This window comes from Lissotriton vulgaris, chromosome 6 (assembly GCF_964263255.1).
Source record: "Lissotriton vulgaris chromosome 6, aLisVul1.2, whole genome shotgun sequence".
Taxonomy (NCBI): domain Eukaryota; kingdom Metazoa; phylum Chordata; class Amphibia; order Caudata; family Salamandridae; genus Lissotriton; species Lissotriton vulgaris.
The window spans coordinates 1354928020-1354945392 of record NC_141694.1 but is presented as its reverse complement, the minus strand read 5'-3'; the positions used below and the strand labels follow the sequence as shown (position 1 = coordinate 1354945392).

At 43.2% G+C, this 17373-nt stretch overlaps 1 protein-coding gene across 1 annotated transcript in view; it reads left to right on the top strand.

Moving 5' to 3' along the window:
* Positions 1 to 17373, top strand: part of RYR2 (ryanodine receptor 2) — a 3481211-nt gene that overhangs the window by 97063 nt on the left and 3366775 nt on the right. Inside the window, exon 3 of the mRNA XM_086925791.1 lies at positions 13078 to 13188. Within this exon, the coding sequence (XP_086781917.1) occupies positions 13078 to 13188 (111 nt within the window). The remainder of the gene's footprint in view (positions 1 to 13077; positions 13189 to 17373) is intronic.

Genomic DNA, 17373 nt, shown 5'->3' with positions numbered 1-17373 from the left:
TGCTGAGTGTTTTGCTGAGATGAGAAGTTCAAAGCGACTAAACTCTCGAGCACTTTGATTCCTCACTGAAAAAAGACTACATTGTGATCTGCAAAACTAAAGAATCTTGGCTGCAGTTTAAAGAAATCTCACACAGTGAACACATGAAAATTATAGCTAAAATGAACCTCAATCAATTTCTGTCTCTCATGCAAGTTGTCCTCCCAGATTGCCTCAAAGTTAGAATCATCATATTCTTTTTTGAAGAAGCTCCCTCGTGATGTTAGGGATCTGAATAATTTCTTGTGTTTCTCTGGTTCTTCTTTGGTTGCAAACGTCACTAAAAGTTGTGCGTTCGAGGAATTTCAATTGAGTGTCAGATCTGGCTGTTTTATGGGGACAGCCTTGCTATAGTTTGTTGTTGATGCAGTAATTATTCTTGATGCTGAAGGTGAATGCCTCCTTGAATGTCTGGATTGGTCTCTTGGCTTAGACATCATCAATCATCCTACTCTCATCAGTATTCTAAAAGTGTGTCATTGGGCATTAAAGTTATAGTACTTATGTGGTTTGCATTATATTTGATAATCTAAGAAGATCTGAATTCAAAACAAAGTCTCTAGTCATGGTTAAGTTACTGCAAAACATGGCACACAGTGTTCTTGTGCTCCATTTAGTTCACAGTCCTCTTTATTCTTTTCATATTCTTCTTGGTGTCATCCTGAAGAGCTAGGTAGTTGTATTACACATGTATGCCGACAATACTCAGTTAAACCGCAAGATCGCTTCACTTGATAAAATCTCACACTATATTCAAACACACCATATAAATCATGAATAGTGGACAATTCTTTTATTGACTTCTACAAGGTCCTGGACTGTGACCCAGTGGTCATTGATTGCTCCAAATCCTTAAACAATATGATACATACATCACATGATACCTACTACACCTTCATTAATGAAGCCAAGAGTGCATGCTTTCAAGTGAGACTGTTGTGGGGAATTAGACAATCCAGTCCAAATTAGGACCTCAAGACTAACCCTGGGCGAAGAACTACGCTCCGTTCGCGGAGTTTGCGGAGTTTCGGCAACTCCGCGCCCCGCGGAGAACGCGAAGTTGTTGAATACTCCGCAAACTGCTGCGTAGCGTAGTTCTCGCGCGCTCAATAGCATTTTCGCGTGCGCGAGGATGCTTGTCGGTAAGATCGAGTTGCCGAACACGCAGAAACTGCAATCTGGCACAGAATAACTCGCGAACACGTTAGTAGTGACCGGAAATAAGGGGACGCGAGCGGGCAGGGCAAACCTCATGGGTAACTTCGCGCGCTACACATCCCGAGCATGCAGGCAATCAATCAATCAATCAATCAGGATATTTGTATAGCGCGCTACTCACCCAGAGCGTCTCAAGGCACTTGGGGGAGGGGGGTCCGCTACTGCTCGAACAGCCATGTCTTGAGTTGCTTCCTGAAGCAGAGGTGGTCTTGGGTCAGGCGGAGGTGGATGGGGAGGGAGTTCCAAGTCTTGGCTGCCAGGTAGGAGAAGGATCTTCCTCCCATGGTGGATCTTCGGATGCGTGGCACGGCGGCGAGGGCGTGGCTGGTCGATCGTAGCTGGCGGGTGGGAGTGTAGAAGGTCAGGCGGTTGTTGAGGTACCTGGGGCCCAGGTCGTGGAGGGCCTTGTGTGCGTGGCTGAGGAGTTGGAACGTGATTCTCTTGCTGACGGGGAGCCAGTGAAGGTCTCTCAGGTGTCCGGAGATGTGGCTGTGTCGGGGGATGTCCAAGATGAGTCGTGCGGAGGCGTTCTGGATGTGTTAGAGTCTTTTCTGGAGTTTGGCTGTGGTTCCGGTATAGAGGGTGTTTCCGTAGTCCAGTCGGCTGGTGAAGAGTGCCTGTGTGACCGTCTTCCTGGTTTCGGTGGCGAGCCATGGGAAGATCTTTCGGAGCATGCGTTGGATGTTGAAGCATGATGATGAGACGGCGTTGACTTGTCTGGTCATCGAGAGGGAGGAGTCCAGGATGAAGCCCAGGTTGCGTGCGTGGTCCGTTGGTTTGGGTGCGCTGCCCAGGGCAGGGGGCCACCAGGAGTCGTCCCAGGCGGAGGGTGATGATCCAAGGATGAGGACTTCTGTCTTGTCTGAGTTCAGTTTCAGGCGGCTGTTCTTCATCCACTCGACTACGTCTTTCATCCCTTCGTGTAGGTTGGTTCTGGCGGTTCCTGGGTAGTTGGTGAGGGAGAGGACCAGCTGGGTGTCATCGGCGTAGGAGATGATGTTGAGGTTGGGTTGGCGTACGATGGCTGCGAGGGGGCTCATGTAGACGTTGAAGAGGGTGGGGCTGAGTGATGATCCTTGTGGTACGCCGCATATGACTTCGGTGGCCTTGGATCTGTACGGGGGGAGGCGGACTCTCTGGGTTCTTCCCGTGAGGAACGAGATGATCCACTCCAGTGCCTTCTCTTGGATTCCGATGTTGCTGAGGCGCTGCACTAGGGTGCGGTGGCAGACCGTATCGAATGCTGCGGAGAGGTCCAGGAGGATGAGGGCCGCTGTTTCCCAGTTGTCGAGCAGGGCTCGGATGTCATCAGTGGCTGCGATGAGGGCGGTCTCGGTGCTGTGGTTGGTGCGGAAGCCGGACTGCGAGTGGTCGAGGCTGGTTGGGCGCGCGCAATTGGTGATCCACTGTGTGAGGTTGTTGGCTGCTTGGTTGGGGTCCGTTGAGCTGGCGGGCAGGTTCTGGCTCAGTGCAGTGGTGAGCTGGTCGGTGGTGATCTTGTTCCAGTTCCTGCGGGGAACCTGTTGCGGGTGGTGGTGAGTCGTGGTCTTTCTGAAGCTGAAGTGGACGCAGCTGTGGTCTGTCCAGTGGAGCCTGGTGGAGTGGCTGAAGGAGATGTACTTGCTGGAGGAGAAGACTGGGTCAAGCGTGTGTCCGGCGTAGTGGGTGGGGGTGTTCACCAGTTGCATGAGTCCGAGGTTGGCGAGGTTGTCCAGCAGGGTGGTGGTGGTGTTGTCGTTGTTGTGGAAGTTGAGGTCCCCTAGGAGGATGTAGTCGGCGAGGGCGTGCGGGCTGATGAAGTCTGCAATGTCTTCGCTGAATTGTGTGCGAGGTCCTGGGGGTCTGTAGATGAGGGTGCCTCTGAAAGTGGTCTTGGGGTCGGTGTGTATCTGGAAGTGAAAATGTTAAGCGGCTGTGAGGCTGTCGTCTGAGTTGGTCGTGATGCCGATGGTGTTCTTGTGGATGATGGCGATGCCTCCTCCTGTCTCGTTGACGCGGTCTCTCCGGGTGATCTTGTATCCATCCGGGATGGCGACGGCAATGTCGGGCGCTGAGTAGGCATTCATCCATGTTTCCGTGAGGAAGGCTACGTCTGGAGATGTGGTGTCGAGCAGGTTCCAGAGTTCCACGGCGCTCCCGAAGACGAAAAATGGCTTGCGAACGGGTCAAGCAAGCTACTACGCATGCTCGCGGAGCTATGCGTAGTTCGCGGAGTGCAAGTGCATCTTCGCGTAGCTCGCGGAGTGCGGCTACGCGAACTACGCCCAGGCTTACTCAAGACCACATTAAAATCACTTGTTTCTTGTGGCTGAACTATGGTAACTACTCTTTACATTCCTACCAAAACCGCAGAGTGCAGCTCCATTTGTCACCAGGAGACTAGATCACATGGCGCCCATCGTTCAAATTTGCCAATGACTTTCATCAAAATGTGATCAATCACCAGAACAGCCTGTATTGCTTACAAAGTTGCATATGCAAGCACGCCTCTCTACCTATGAAAAAGTAGATCTTTGGAGGCGATGAAGGCTGGATTCACTCCTACTGGGCTACAAAAATTTTAAAAGTAATGAGCTGTAGGTCAATCTTACTGTGGATCCACCACTAGAGTTTGGATCTCCCTCTTGATGTCTGCACTCCAATCTCTCGTTATATTGAAGAAGCTTACATTTGCTCTTTTTGAATGATATTTCCATACTTTACCCTGTTAATTGCTTAGTTTTGACCACTGCCTTCTGCTCTCCACTCTTTAAATGGCTCTCCACTTTACTCTCTGTGATCTAATGTTCCACTTCTCATGTTTACTTATCTTACTATTCTTGTCTTCCTTGATCCTGATTATCCTTCCTGCATTATTCTCCATCTCAATTTTACTACAACCATGTAGTCTTCCTCCTCTTAGATTGCTCCTCCCCAGCACAGTGGCCACTTACTCCAGTTTAGCATTTGCTTTGCACAAGCACTGTGGGCCTAATTGCTTGTTTCCACTCATCACCTACATATAAAAAAGTTATTCTGCTTCCTAAGCATGACAGCTAAATGCTCTTTGCAATACACTAGTATTTTTTAATCTGATTGCAGCTTTTCTCTATTTTCAATATTTGTCACTTCATCCTCGTTGCTGATATGTTCTCTCTACAGATTTCTCCTTCTGCACATTTTATTTTATATTTTCTCATGTTTTATTTATTATGCCCCTACTGTTCTTGCTGTAAATTTGTTTACTTTGACTTCCTCGCTCATTGCTCCCTATTGTATTGCACAGTTTTTGTTTGCCTCTCAGCTGTACATTGTTGTTTTGTAAACTGTCTTTTCGCCCTGTGAGAATGTTTCATTCCCCTTCCGCAGCTTCATCGTACATTTGTTGACTATGACCTTATTTGCACTGATCCCATGTTCAATTGAATTGATGTTCTTCTATGCTCACTTATACATTAGTCATTATTGTTAGGCGTTCTAATTCTTTTGGGCTGTGTCTGTTACCGAAAAGGACAAATAATAAATAAATACCTCAGAGGGATACTAAATGATATGGACATTAATGTTATGAATCAGTTATTGCAGAAAAAGATAGAAGTCATCATTTCTGATTGCATTTCACATTCTAAAAGAAGCATTGGGAAAGCCAATAGGTCTCAACTTTCGCCTTCCAATGCAGATGTTTTGTCTTTTCCAATGCTTTTTGATGATGTTGTTTAGCACCGCTAACATTTAAAAAAAATGTTTTTTTATCATGCATGCACTCATATGCGTCATGACATTAAGGGGACCTGGTGTGATGTTGTACAGGTGCACGTACATCAAAGCATGTACTCACATAAGCAATGCACAGCTGCCATTTTGAGATTTTATTCACCTTTCCAAGATGGCGGACTCACATCTGGAAGTAATAAATCAAAATAAATATATAAATGTGCACACAATCCTAAATTGGAAAATGTGTCGCCTGGCAGAAAAAAGCAGCTACTAAGGGCCATATGTATCAACATTCCGTTTTGCGATTCCTAAATAGTGATTTTTAAGGAATCGCTATTTAGAAATCGCAAAATGGTATGTATGTAGAAAATCGCTTCCTTTTTAGCGGTTCCTTCGAATTCCATAATTGCGATTAGCAAATTGCTAATCGCAATTAAGGAATAATTTCCCATTCATTTCTATGGGCCAGGAGGCCCATAGGAATGAAGGGGAAATTGCGAATCGCAATTTGCTAATTGCAAATTGTGAATATTTTCAAGGGTGCAGGGGTGTTTCAAGAACACCCTGCTGCACCCCTGAAAATGACATGTGTGCGCATATGGCACACATACATGCCCTAAGGGCATGTATGAGCGTCACATGGCACCTTTTGATTTTTTAAAATAATGCTTTTTTGAAAGAATTCGCAACTTACCACCAACTAGAAGTTGGTGGTAATTTGCAATTCCTTAATGGCATTTTGGAATGTTTTTTTCCATCATACATTGCATTTAAGGAATCACAAAATTTGCAATTCCTTAAATGCAATCGCAAAATAAGGAATGGCAAATTTAGCGATTCCTTATTTTGCAACAAAAATGTTTCATACATATCATTTAGCAAAAATGGGTTCGCAAACGCCGGAATTCTGCAAATTTCGGCGTTTGCGAACCCATTTTGCCTTGATACATATGGCCCTAAGTCCTTTAAATTTATTTTTTTTAATTCCAATAGAAGGGGCTGGTGGGCAATGGCGAAGCTGATGGGGGCTGAAATCATCACACGGAGAGGGGGTACCTGGGGAGCAAACTTAAAAAACACAAAATGTCTGTGACAGGAGGGCCAAGGGAGCAATTGTGTAGGTGATAGGGAGAGTGATAAAGCAAAAGAGGAGACTGAGATGGGGGAAGAAAAGCTGAAACATTAAAAAGCCCCCAAAAAGCTTGGCAATAAGGTGTGGGGAAAGCAAAGAAAGAGCTAGGGATGACGAGAAGTAAACAACACAGACTGCATGGGGACGGTGATCAGAGGTGGGAAGTAGTACACTAGAGAGAGAGAGAGCAATAACATATACACACTCACTTAGAATGCAAATAGGAAAAGAATAACGTACTTCCCTGAATGTGAGCAGTGGAAGGTTACAAGACATGCAGTCCAAAGAATGATAAATAAGCTTTCCTCCATGGGATGGACAAACACAAAAAGAGGAAGGAAAGCCATTGACTGAGAAGCAACTGGGATTAGTCAACCAGTGATCAGCAATAGGCTATCCCATACCTAGCTGTAAGTATTGGTATTGCCTCTAAATGTTCTTCAACAACAGACAAATAAAGGCTGTATGTAGGAGAGACCTAAAAAGAGATCATGAATGCCTACCTTCTTGGCTGCAGTGATCATTACAAATGAATGCCAGAAGGTGGTGTCAATGCCCACCAAGGAAAACTAGTGTATTCCAGCAGGATTGTATTGTCACATCTAATATTTCCCCTGTTGGAGGCACATAAGTTACTCTTTCAAAACTATAGTGCTTATTTACACGCACCACTGGTACGTCACTTTTTCCCATATTAAAAGTGACGCACCAGCGGCGCAAGGGACTTGTAAATAAGCCCCTATATTTTTATCATCTTGAAGATCTTTTTCTCTTTCAACTCTGCATTGCTCCCTGACAATACCTCAAGAGACCAATAGGCTTCTGTACTCAGAGGTAGTGATCTCTTTCCCCTTTTGCTAGCAGCGAGCAATTTCCTCCGTGTGGCAGCTTATATGGTACTCCCCAGACATTTAAGAAAGAGAGCACTTCCCCAAAAAAGTTTCAATGACCTTGCCTTGTGCTAAGCTTCCTTTTACTCTTCAAACTGGAAAGTTGTCCCAGCTCTGAGCCTCGGTGCCGTTCTCCAAGGACAGTTATTTGGTCATTCTGGTGGCTCTAAGTGCTTGTCTTGCGCTCTATTTATGCTCACTCTGATATCTTCTGCCAACCATGCATTCTGTCCTGTGGATTTGTGGGTAACTCTCACGTAGCGGCACATGCTGCACTGTAGAGCGTTATAGCAGTTTATGGCTTAGCATTTCTAGATTTGCAATCTAGGACTAATCAGGATAGTAAGTGGCCTCATATGTATACAGGCAGGACCACACATTAATAAATAAATAAATAAATAAATGAATAAATAGGTGGATCTTTTCAAGTCACCCTGGCATAATTCCGTGAGGACGCATCCTACAAAAATAGACATGCATATCCACGAATGAACGCCCTCCCTGGGAACCTTCTTTAAAGATTCGACACCCTATAAGGGTGTCAAATCTTTACTTTACCAAATAATCGTGAACACTGCAGCTTGCTCCATTGTTTCTCAGTTTACTCTTCAGTGGATTCACTCAGATCCTATAGTCCCTGCTAAAATGGTCTCCCCTGCCTGAGCTCTACAACAAATGACTGTACAGAGATTGGAGCTGACAGGGATTCAGAGCAGAACAAGACAGCAAATGTCAACAATGTTTTGCCACCTTGTAAAGTATCCCTTCCTCCCAACCACAGAGAGCATTAAAACCTCCAAATGATCGCCTATTGCATGGAAGGATTTTTCTTTTTAAAGTCCAAATCCAGAAGGCGTATGTTAGCAGTCAAAGTTGACTTACATGGCTCTGGAGCTCGTGGTGGATGAATTAAAGAGTAATTTCCAAATGTGCCTTTTAAACTCAAGGATTGAACACACAGGTTGGTCAGAAAAAGTAGTCCTTTAATTATTTTGATAGAAAGAGACTTTCTAAGGATGGGCATGAAGAGTGTATCCCACGGCCGTGGAATCTGGGTATCGAAACTCCCTTTTGACCGGTGGTGCTTTCTGGGGCTCCAGAATATGATTTGTTGAGGGCTCCCATGTTGCAGCGTGGCATCTTACTGTTATGAAGCTGAATGTGATTACTTTTAATGTTGGTGCATGCGGTTGTCAAGTCAAGGAAAGCTTTATTCGACTGTTCGTAGGACAATCATAAAAGCACATAAAACACACAGTTAAAATTCATTATAAACTATAAACATTACAAATAGCAAAAAATTAAAAACAGACATTTTTCACAAACTTCAGATAGACTAGCAAACATTATACATTTAAAACCACCGTCCTCAATAAAAACCCAACTGTTAACAATCCTCAAATATCATCGTTTTCCTAAGCACTTTCTTCAGATACAGAGCTATTCTACAGGCAATATGTTCAATCTCCAAAAACTGGAGTCGAATTAACGCTGGCCGACACTGTCTAAAACCTTGGCAGCATCCAGACTTTCCTTAGTGACACATACACAAAAAATTACATGAATTGTGGACTAGGTAGATTGCGAGTCACAGGGGCTGGGCAACAACATTCGTGACCAATCATTCAATTTAGGGATAGACAATAATCTGTGGACAATACCCAATCTAAATCTAGTTAAAAAAGCATTCTGTCAAAGCTACTTGGTACAAAAGTCATGTATGGCTCCATCCCTAAACAAGTACGTGTTAACTCGGGTTGCTTCACGCAGCGTTCAGATGTTTTATCTGCTGCTCTTATCTCTCCCAATAATAAAAGACCCTCGGATGGTACATGCGGTTGTCAATGAAGACGAGAGATCTGAAGTTCATCCAGGTGTTGGAAAGAAGGCAGCAGCAGTCTTGGCTTTTGAGTAGATTGAGTCACATCCCTTTTTGCACTGGATCAGGCCGCCCTCCATGTCTTTCCACTCTACCAGGCCTTCCTCCATCCCTTTGCACTCTTCCAGGTTGCCATCCATGTTACAGCACTCTAGCTCCCTAACTACAGAGCTTTGTGGCTCTTAGTGTGTAGATTTGATGTTTTGATATTGTATGTTGTGTGTGTGTTTGTGCACATGCACGTGTGTGTGTGTGTGTGTATGTGTGTGTGTGTGTGTTTGAGAGGGCACCAGGGAAAGGGGGAGATGTGATGGGGCCTACCTAGAAATTTTCACCTAGGGCAGCAAATCCTTAGGTGCAGCTCTGCAGAGCAGAGTTGTTTTGTGGCAAGGCCAAGGATGACTGTTCAGTGCTTTGGCACCCCACCAGCATTAGCAAACATGCTACACATATGCTAAATACAATAACACACAATACATACATATTCTCTGAACTTTCAAGATAGAAAATAAGATAGAAAAGAGAAATTGGTAAGAATAAGTGGCAGATGCTTCAGTAGCCCAAGTTAGATCTGTGTTCTGATGGTGGTTAAACTGTGCTTTGTTGAGTAGTGAATTTACAATTCGCTAATTCTGTCAGTATGAAGAATCAACTATGAATGAAATGAAATGAATGAATGAAATTTGATTTGTAGAGCACATGGCTGCCCGAAAGCGTCCCAGCGCTTGCTTAGGGAACCCGACCTGGTATTCCCCTGCAAGATAACCCATTACTGGTCATCCCCAAGGTGAAAGCCAGTCATCCCGCTGCGAGGGGCCGTTGTGGAGATTAAGCAAGCTATTGCCCAGATTTACATAGTGGGATTCCATGATTGGAATAGGCACCGAGGCGAGAATTGTCAGGTCCGGGGAAATTTGAGCCCAAGACCCGCCGAGGCGGGGAATTGAACCCTGGTCCAGGCCAGACCTCTGCATCAGGGTCTGCTGCTCCAACCACTTGAGCCACACTTCTCCACTATGGCTACCTAAATTTGTAAGCCAGAGTCACAAGTAGGAATTGAGCTTCTTCTCAATGGTACGCATGATTACTCCATCTTCAAGTGTCGTTAAAGTTGAGAGTATAGATCCTATCAATAATACTGGTGACTATGGAAGGTGCATTTATTGATAAACCTACTACTCAGGGAGAAAGTAACTGCATAACTACAAAAGTCCCATCACACCACCAACTGATGTCTAACATTGGACCACTTTCAAACAATATCCCTGCCCACATTCAGATATAACATGCATGGAGGCATGTAGAGGTGCAATGTCTCCAGACCACCCTAACTGCTCATTTATAGATCAAATAAGCTACTTACTGTTGGGTAGAAGTTAAGACTCTCATATGCTGCAACTGACCATGTGCACTTCGAGAACTGGCACCAAGTCCCTGCATTGAATTCAAGTACATTCACTGTGTTCTGCAGTGAGGTAACTGTTGTATATTGATTCTTCTTGTAATATGGCTGACAGAAGTCATTAGCCCTTCACCTTCTCAGCTTCCCAGAATAACTGTGAGTGTTCTAATCGGTACCAGAGTGTTTTATCTGTGTAAGTTGATGGTCTGGACAGCTGGCGAGGTTTTGTACTCAGCTGTGTCCTACAATAAATCTACATGTAATCAAATAGTAGTATCCTGTCATCTATCACCATCTTAATCACAACAGTAACCTTGATAGAATCATCACTGTCCATGACAACTCCACACTAAGGATTGAAGTAGAATGTACACCAAAGACATAATGCCACTTCATCGACGCTGTCCAGCACAATATTTTACATTGCTCTATATCCCTTGTGGTTTACATGTACCATAAACATTCTGCCTCCTTATAAACAATGAAAATAAATAAACTAATGTTAAAAGAACCTGTGTGTCAGTATGATCTCCCCATTGGCTATAAAAGACTGACTTTGGCTATGCTTTGTATCCAATACTGTCCAGAATCAGCAAAAATAAACAAAAAACCCAGCATTGGTCAGGCCAGCAGGTCTGGCTTGTTTGGGTGCTTACTTACCTTGTACTAGGGGCGACATAGTGTGAGATGTGATTATGTGATATGTGGTATGCTTACGAATACTAACAGAAAACACACATGCATGCACCCACATGCATACAGACAATACTCAGACGTGTACATGCATGCACAACTCACACAGGCAGTCAGAAAACACACATACGGGCACATGCACACAAGCTGATGTCGCACAAGGTGCCAAAAGGCCAAGTAATTTAATATCCAGGAACATAACATAAAATGACATACAGTTGTCTGCCCTGCTGTTGTTGTAAACACACAATTCACAGAGATGATGCGATTTCAGCGGATTATATAAAACAAATAATTTATGACATAAGTCCTGTAAAATATGGGTTTTGAAAAGTGTTCTGAAAGGACATTATAGTTCTGTACCAAAACCTAAAAAAAATCATTGATTTCCGCTTGTCAGTAATGATACTATATCAGCAAAAATTCAACACTCGTACTCTTCACACTGGCCTTATTACCAAAATGAGTGCATATAGCGCTATATATATTAGGCACGGAGCGCATGGCCCCTATGCACTGATGCCCTTTGACCAGTCCCATGCTCCCAGTACACAATGGGAACAACATGCAGCTGGTCCTTGTTGGCACTGGGCAGGGTCTGTCCCCATAATCTGAGCACACTGTTATGTCCAATAGATACAACATTAATAAAATCCAATGCAACATTCGGTTCTTAATCATGTCAATATTAGACACAACCAAGGCTTAACCCCTTCGATGCTGATGACGGCCCCCAGCTGTCATGCATCACGGTGGGCGTGTGCTGATGACGGCTGGGGACTGTCATGAACCCGCCCACTTCAAAAAACGCCGCACAGGCGCAGAATCGCGGCCGCACCCAAGGGGTTAAAACAACCGATTTTTGAAACCCTTTGTTGATTTCGTTCACTCAGATCAATTCATATACATGACCCATTCATTCTTCTTGTGGGCCAAACAAGACCCAGGATCAGGGACAGGGTCTCCGATTGGGACATAAAATAGGCTCATGTACCAAATAAAAATTGCCCCCGCTCGGGAATTAGATGCCTAAAAAAACGGCACTCATTGGAAAAATCAGGGGAGTTTTAAACTTGTAAAGACACGCTGTTATGCATACAGTCTTTCATACATTGCAAAACACCTGTTTAGCTGCCCCAATATGCATATGTGGTAGATTTTTGTTGCGATCTGATTCACAAATGGGGCCACTTTTATTTTGGTGCCCTGCCTATTTTCTGCCCCTCTCTGATCGTTGGAGGGCAGAGAGAGGGCATATAGAAAAGTAAATAAAAGACTTGGTGAGTGTGTGTGTGTGTGTGTGTGTGTGTGCGTGTGCGTCTGTGTGTGAACTTTTTCGGTCAAGCCTGTGACAGTGCATGCACTACTTGCTCTCTTGCTTGCTAGATGTTATTGTTTACAGTAAAGGGCTTGAAGCCTGCCTACTACTGACCATTTGTTGACTTCAGTACTACTCTTCTTTGCTGCCTCCTAAATGGCCGATGCATGCTGAGTCACTTCCAGTTCTTTCTGTGGAGCATGGGTCAATGACAGATTCATTTAACTTAATCAGGGTCCATCAGCTGCTTGTGCGGGGATTGAGGAACAATTTCTTTGTTCCCATACCCCCATCCCTTCTCCGTGTTGCTGTCCCCATCTGATGCTCTCTCCCTGATCCCCATGCCTCCCTCATGTTGCTCCCCCTGCTTTTTTTTAACATATTACACAGCAGCGCGGACTGCGCTTCTGTTCAACATGTCTAAAAAAACATTGACAAAGCCCAAAGATATTGCATAGGTGAGACATATTGGCTTTGCCAATGCTTATTAGTAGTTGACACCTGTAAAATGCTATGGGTTGATACCAGCGCGGATGGGCAACATGTAATATACAGTGCTCTGTTGCTTCACAGATAGGTTTGCGCTATATAAATACCAAGCCATACGTACTGGAGCAAGGTCTGTGGTTGCCTGCATCCTCTTTGTGGGCTGCAGGCTTCATAAATATTAAATAACGCATTGCGATTTGTGTCATCTTACTTCAGTTGCATGAGCATAGACAGGAGAGATGCTTCAATCAATGACTGTGTGTGGTTTACAGCAAAAACATATCTTTCCATTAAAATGATTTCATTTGCTTTCTTCAATAGAATGTCCCTCCTGACCTCTCCATCTGCACCTTTGTGCTGGAGCAGTCATTATCAGTGCGGGCTCTTCAGGAGATGCTGGCAAATACAGAAGAAAAAGCAGAAGGGGTAAGTGTTTGCATTTGTATACCTTGCCAGTGGATGTGGAATGTGTACTATAAAGGATGCATGAATTACCTAGACCTGTGCTCAAATTCAGCAATGCATATTTAACGTGGAAGAAAATATTAGAACAACCAGAGACTATGTATATCTGCATTTACCAGTAGCTAAAAAAATTAATACGTGTTCCACCAGCATTCCCTCCTTTCACAGGTTCTCCTTTCGCCTTTATTAAGATCGAAGGCGGATAGTAATTCAAACATACAGACTGTATCTGTTCTCTATATAGTTGAAAGTCATATTTTTTTTTATTTGATTTGTTTTTTTTAGTGAAGTGCTACAAGTATGAATGAATGAATGAATATTAACTTTCTAAAGCACAATAATTTTAGCCCAGAGGCGTCAAGGCGCTGCAAGAGGGACTGTCAGACAGAAACAGAGTAGGACTCAGACAGGCGTACCTGTAAAAAGTAAGTCACCAATACATTGGTTAGGGAGTCAGTGTACAAGCATAAGAGTTAGCAACAAGAACCAATAACAGCGTACGCTGGTATCTGATGGTGAAACCTTGGGTAGAGATGTTATAGTGTTGGAGTCGAAGGCGGGAGTAAGAGGTGGGAAGAAGCTGCATTTAGGTGTGCAACTAGTGAAAATCTAAGACACTGAACTATATAATTAGGTTCTTTGTATATCTGCAGGTGGATATTTCGTATAGCATTAAAAAATATTCCTTTTTCTCCAGCTTTGAACTTAACTCATTCCATGTTGGTTAATTGTTTTCCATTTCAAACATCCACTGTTCACTTACTAGGTTTTTTAAAAAGGCGTTGATTTTCAAAATCAACCTCTTAACACCAATTCCTGCCTTCTTTGCCCACAACATATCTTGATTGAAAGTTAGTCCTGTTTCATGTCATTACATACACTAGGCAATGTTATCATATTCCAATGGCCTTCCTTTGTTACATTCAGTATGTTCACTTTGTTCCATGATCTTTGCAGTAGTGCCAGCATTATCACTTACTTTTAGACATATATTTAAAGTTTGCATATCGAAATATTGACTACATGAACACTTTGCTACCAAAATATTATGACCAAAATATTGAGGATTTACTATTCTGAACTCCACATCCACATACCTTAAAAATTCCTTAATAGTCGCATGTATGTGGAGTTAAGTAATGTGAACCCACAGAAGTATGATCCGAGGACAAACTTGCAAAGACGAACTATTTGCTTCCATTCAATGTATGGTTTTATTCTATTTGTACATCAACAATTGAAACAGCCAACATGTGCTTTGCCACACCATCAATTCTTCAGGGCTGATGATGTTCAATCTTCCTGACCTCTTTTTTGCAAAAAAAATTGTCATTCCAAATACGTAAATATCAATAACTGATAACTTCAGATCACTGTAATCATTCCAAACTTACCATACCTTAAAATTCCAATTTCTTAACAGAAGATATTATGTACTCTCAAAATAAGTGATATCTACGATATATGATCCAATAACTCCAAGATCAATCTGCCAACCCTATAACAAGGGAAACTTTTCTCATGTGAAAGTTCACCGCCAAAAACAAACGCTGTGGTCCTTGTAATAGTGGTTAATACTAAAAGTGAAAATGTTTTTCCTGCAGAAATTCATCCAGGCCGTTAAACCTGGTGGATATCATATGGGGAAAAAGCTCATGGGTTACCATGAAAGTTTAAATCATGAGTTAGGCGCAAGTCCCAGTTTGCAACAGAATTTAAATTTCAGTAGGTGTCATAATGATGATAAATTTGTTCTGGGAACACTTACATCTTCTAAAACTATAGCTTAAGAAGACATGTGTGTTTCTTCTAATTGCCCGTATTTTATTAAGATCTACTCCATTTTGTGTTTGTCTGTTGTTCCACTCAGATAATCCACTTAATCCAGACATTAATCTATTATAGCTAAAAAGGGAAACAGCCACATTGCAGAGGAAGACTATTAACCCGTTCCATGCGTTGGACAGCCCCCGGCCATCTGACTTCACAGTGGGTGTGTGCGGAGGATGGCCAGGGGCCATTCGAACCCTGCCCGCTCATTATTTCGCCCGCACCGCAGCGGAATTTGCGCTGCAGTCAACGGGTTGAAGGTCTTGCGCTGGTACAAAATTACAAAAACTGATGCAACTGGTGAAAAGGTATGATAAACTATTTATTTTGTAGTGGCAAAGAAGATATTAGCCTACAGACTAACACAAATAGTAATTTGTGCTCCTTTGTACTACTTTGCCTCAAGGGAGCATCCTCTGAGTGGTACATGAGGGTTCCAATGCTACAACCAATGGTTTTTGACACAAAGCCCTATCTACTAAAATTTGCTGACTTGCTTCAGCAAAAAATAATGCCTCTTCAAGGCAGGGATTCAGTTATTGGAAACTTTTAATTCCTCCAACTTTTTAAACATTGCATGAGTGCTGTATTACACATCACAAATTCAATTTGTGAAACATTCTGAACTTTATCTGTGCGTAGTATTTTGCACTGGAAGTGTACCCTTACTGTACAAAACCTTTGCTAGAACAATGGTGAAAATCTGGGTGTGCGGTACTAGAGAGCCTGTTTGTGTGTCAGAGCTAGGGAACAGTTTTGATTTGGTTGAGTGGCTGCACTCCTTCCCTTGAACAGTTACTCTTGTATTCCATTTTTTACAATAAAGTGCGTGCAAACAGAAGCTGCGTCGAACCTCATCACGGCTAAGTTAAGAACGTTTCAAATAGGGCACTACTCTCCTGCGCCCGTCTGTAGCACTGCGATTTGGGAAATCATTCCTTAGTAAGACTCTTCCTTGATAATTACTTCTTTGTAACCTGGTTATAAACATTTATCCAAAATCTTGAATCGTGTATCTTCCTTAATTACGTCACTGCGGAGACATCATGTTTGTACATTGAATTATTTATTCATCATTTTCAAGTACCACACGTTGCCGTTATGGGCTTTTACGAGGGCATGTGAAGACAAACATTTTTCAACAGCGTTAAAATGACATCAAAGTGCTCCCAATGCATTTCGAATTGTAAAATTATTCGTCAGGGGTTTAACTGAAAATGAGATAAAGAAACAGTTAAGCTAACCACTCGACATTATTCGTAACTAAAACTAATGACTTTAACTCTCCCCTCACCCGTGCCCTTCCCTCTGTTTTCGAAACCTCCTCTTTCCCAAAAGGTCAATCGGCATATGGCTCTGTCTGTGTGGTACAATATAGCTCACTCCCTGCTCGACAATTCCCGTTAAGCTCCGGATCACCCTTCTCTCAAAATTTACCTTTTTAAACGCTGCGAACGGCAGCAGGACCTCACTTCACTTCATTGTAGTAAAATTGCTCTCACGCTCGTACCGTTATTTAAAGGGAAAAGATCACACACCTGTGAGCGGTCTAGCTACAAGCCGCCACCCCCACTCGTAGTTTGGACATACCCTATGTCAATGAACTTCATCTCCCATAGTGCCCTTTTTCTATTGAAGAAAATGTGCTGCTATTAAATGAAACATCCCTTTTAAGTCATCAAAATCCGAAAACAACATATTACCAAAATGTGAAACATAAAATTCCCCATTAGACCAGTGCCCCTTCTTTGGAAAACTTTAACAAAAAAACGAACTGTTCGAGTAATATAGTTCATTTGTCCCTTCTTTCATTCATCAATATTGTTCATAATTGCATTTGAATCATTCCACTTGAGGTTGTGTTGTTTAGCAGTCTCCGCTATGACGTCTCCTTTAGAAAGTTTAATCTTAAGTCCTTGGGGTGCAAGCTCTGAGGCGATGAGTTGCGATGCAATTTTGATTTGGTTGAGTGGCTGCACTCCTTCCCTTGAACAGTTACTCTTGTATTCCATTTTTTACAATAAAGTGCGTGCAAACAGAAGCCGTGTCGAACCTCATCACGGAACAGAGCAGCAGAACAATGTTTGAGTAGATATGGCTCTGTGAAGATCCCTCTGTCTAGTGCAATGCATCTGAGCAACGTTGGGCTAATGGATCATGGTCGTCTGCCTGTGCAGGGCGAATTCTGTATAGGTATGAGGCAGTCGTGTTGACCGTCTGGCCGGTTCTGTCTTGCAGTGCTGTATCTGTTTGCTGACACAGTAGAGGAGGACTTACCAAGCCAGGCAGACAAATGCCTACATGTTTGTTATCTATTTTCTT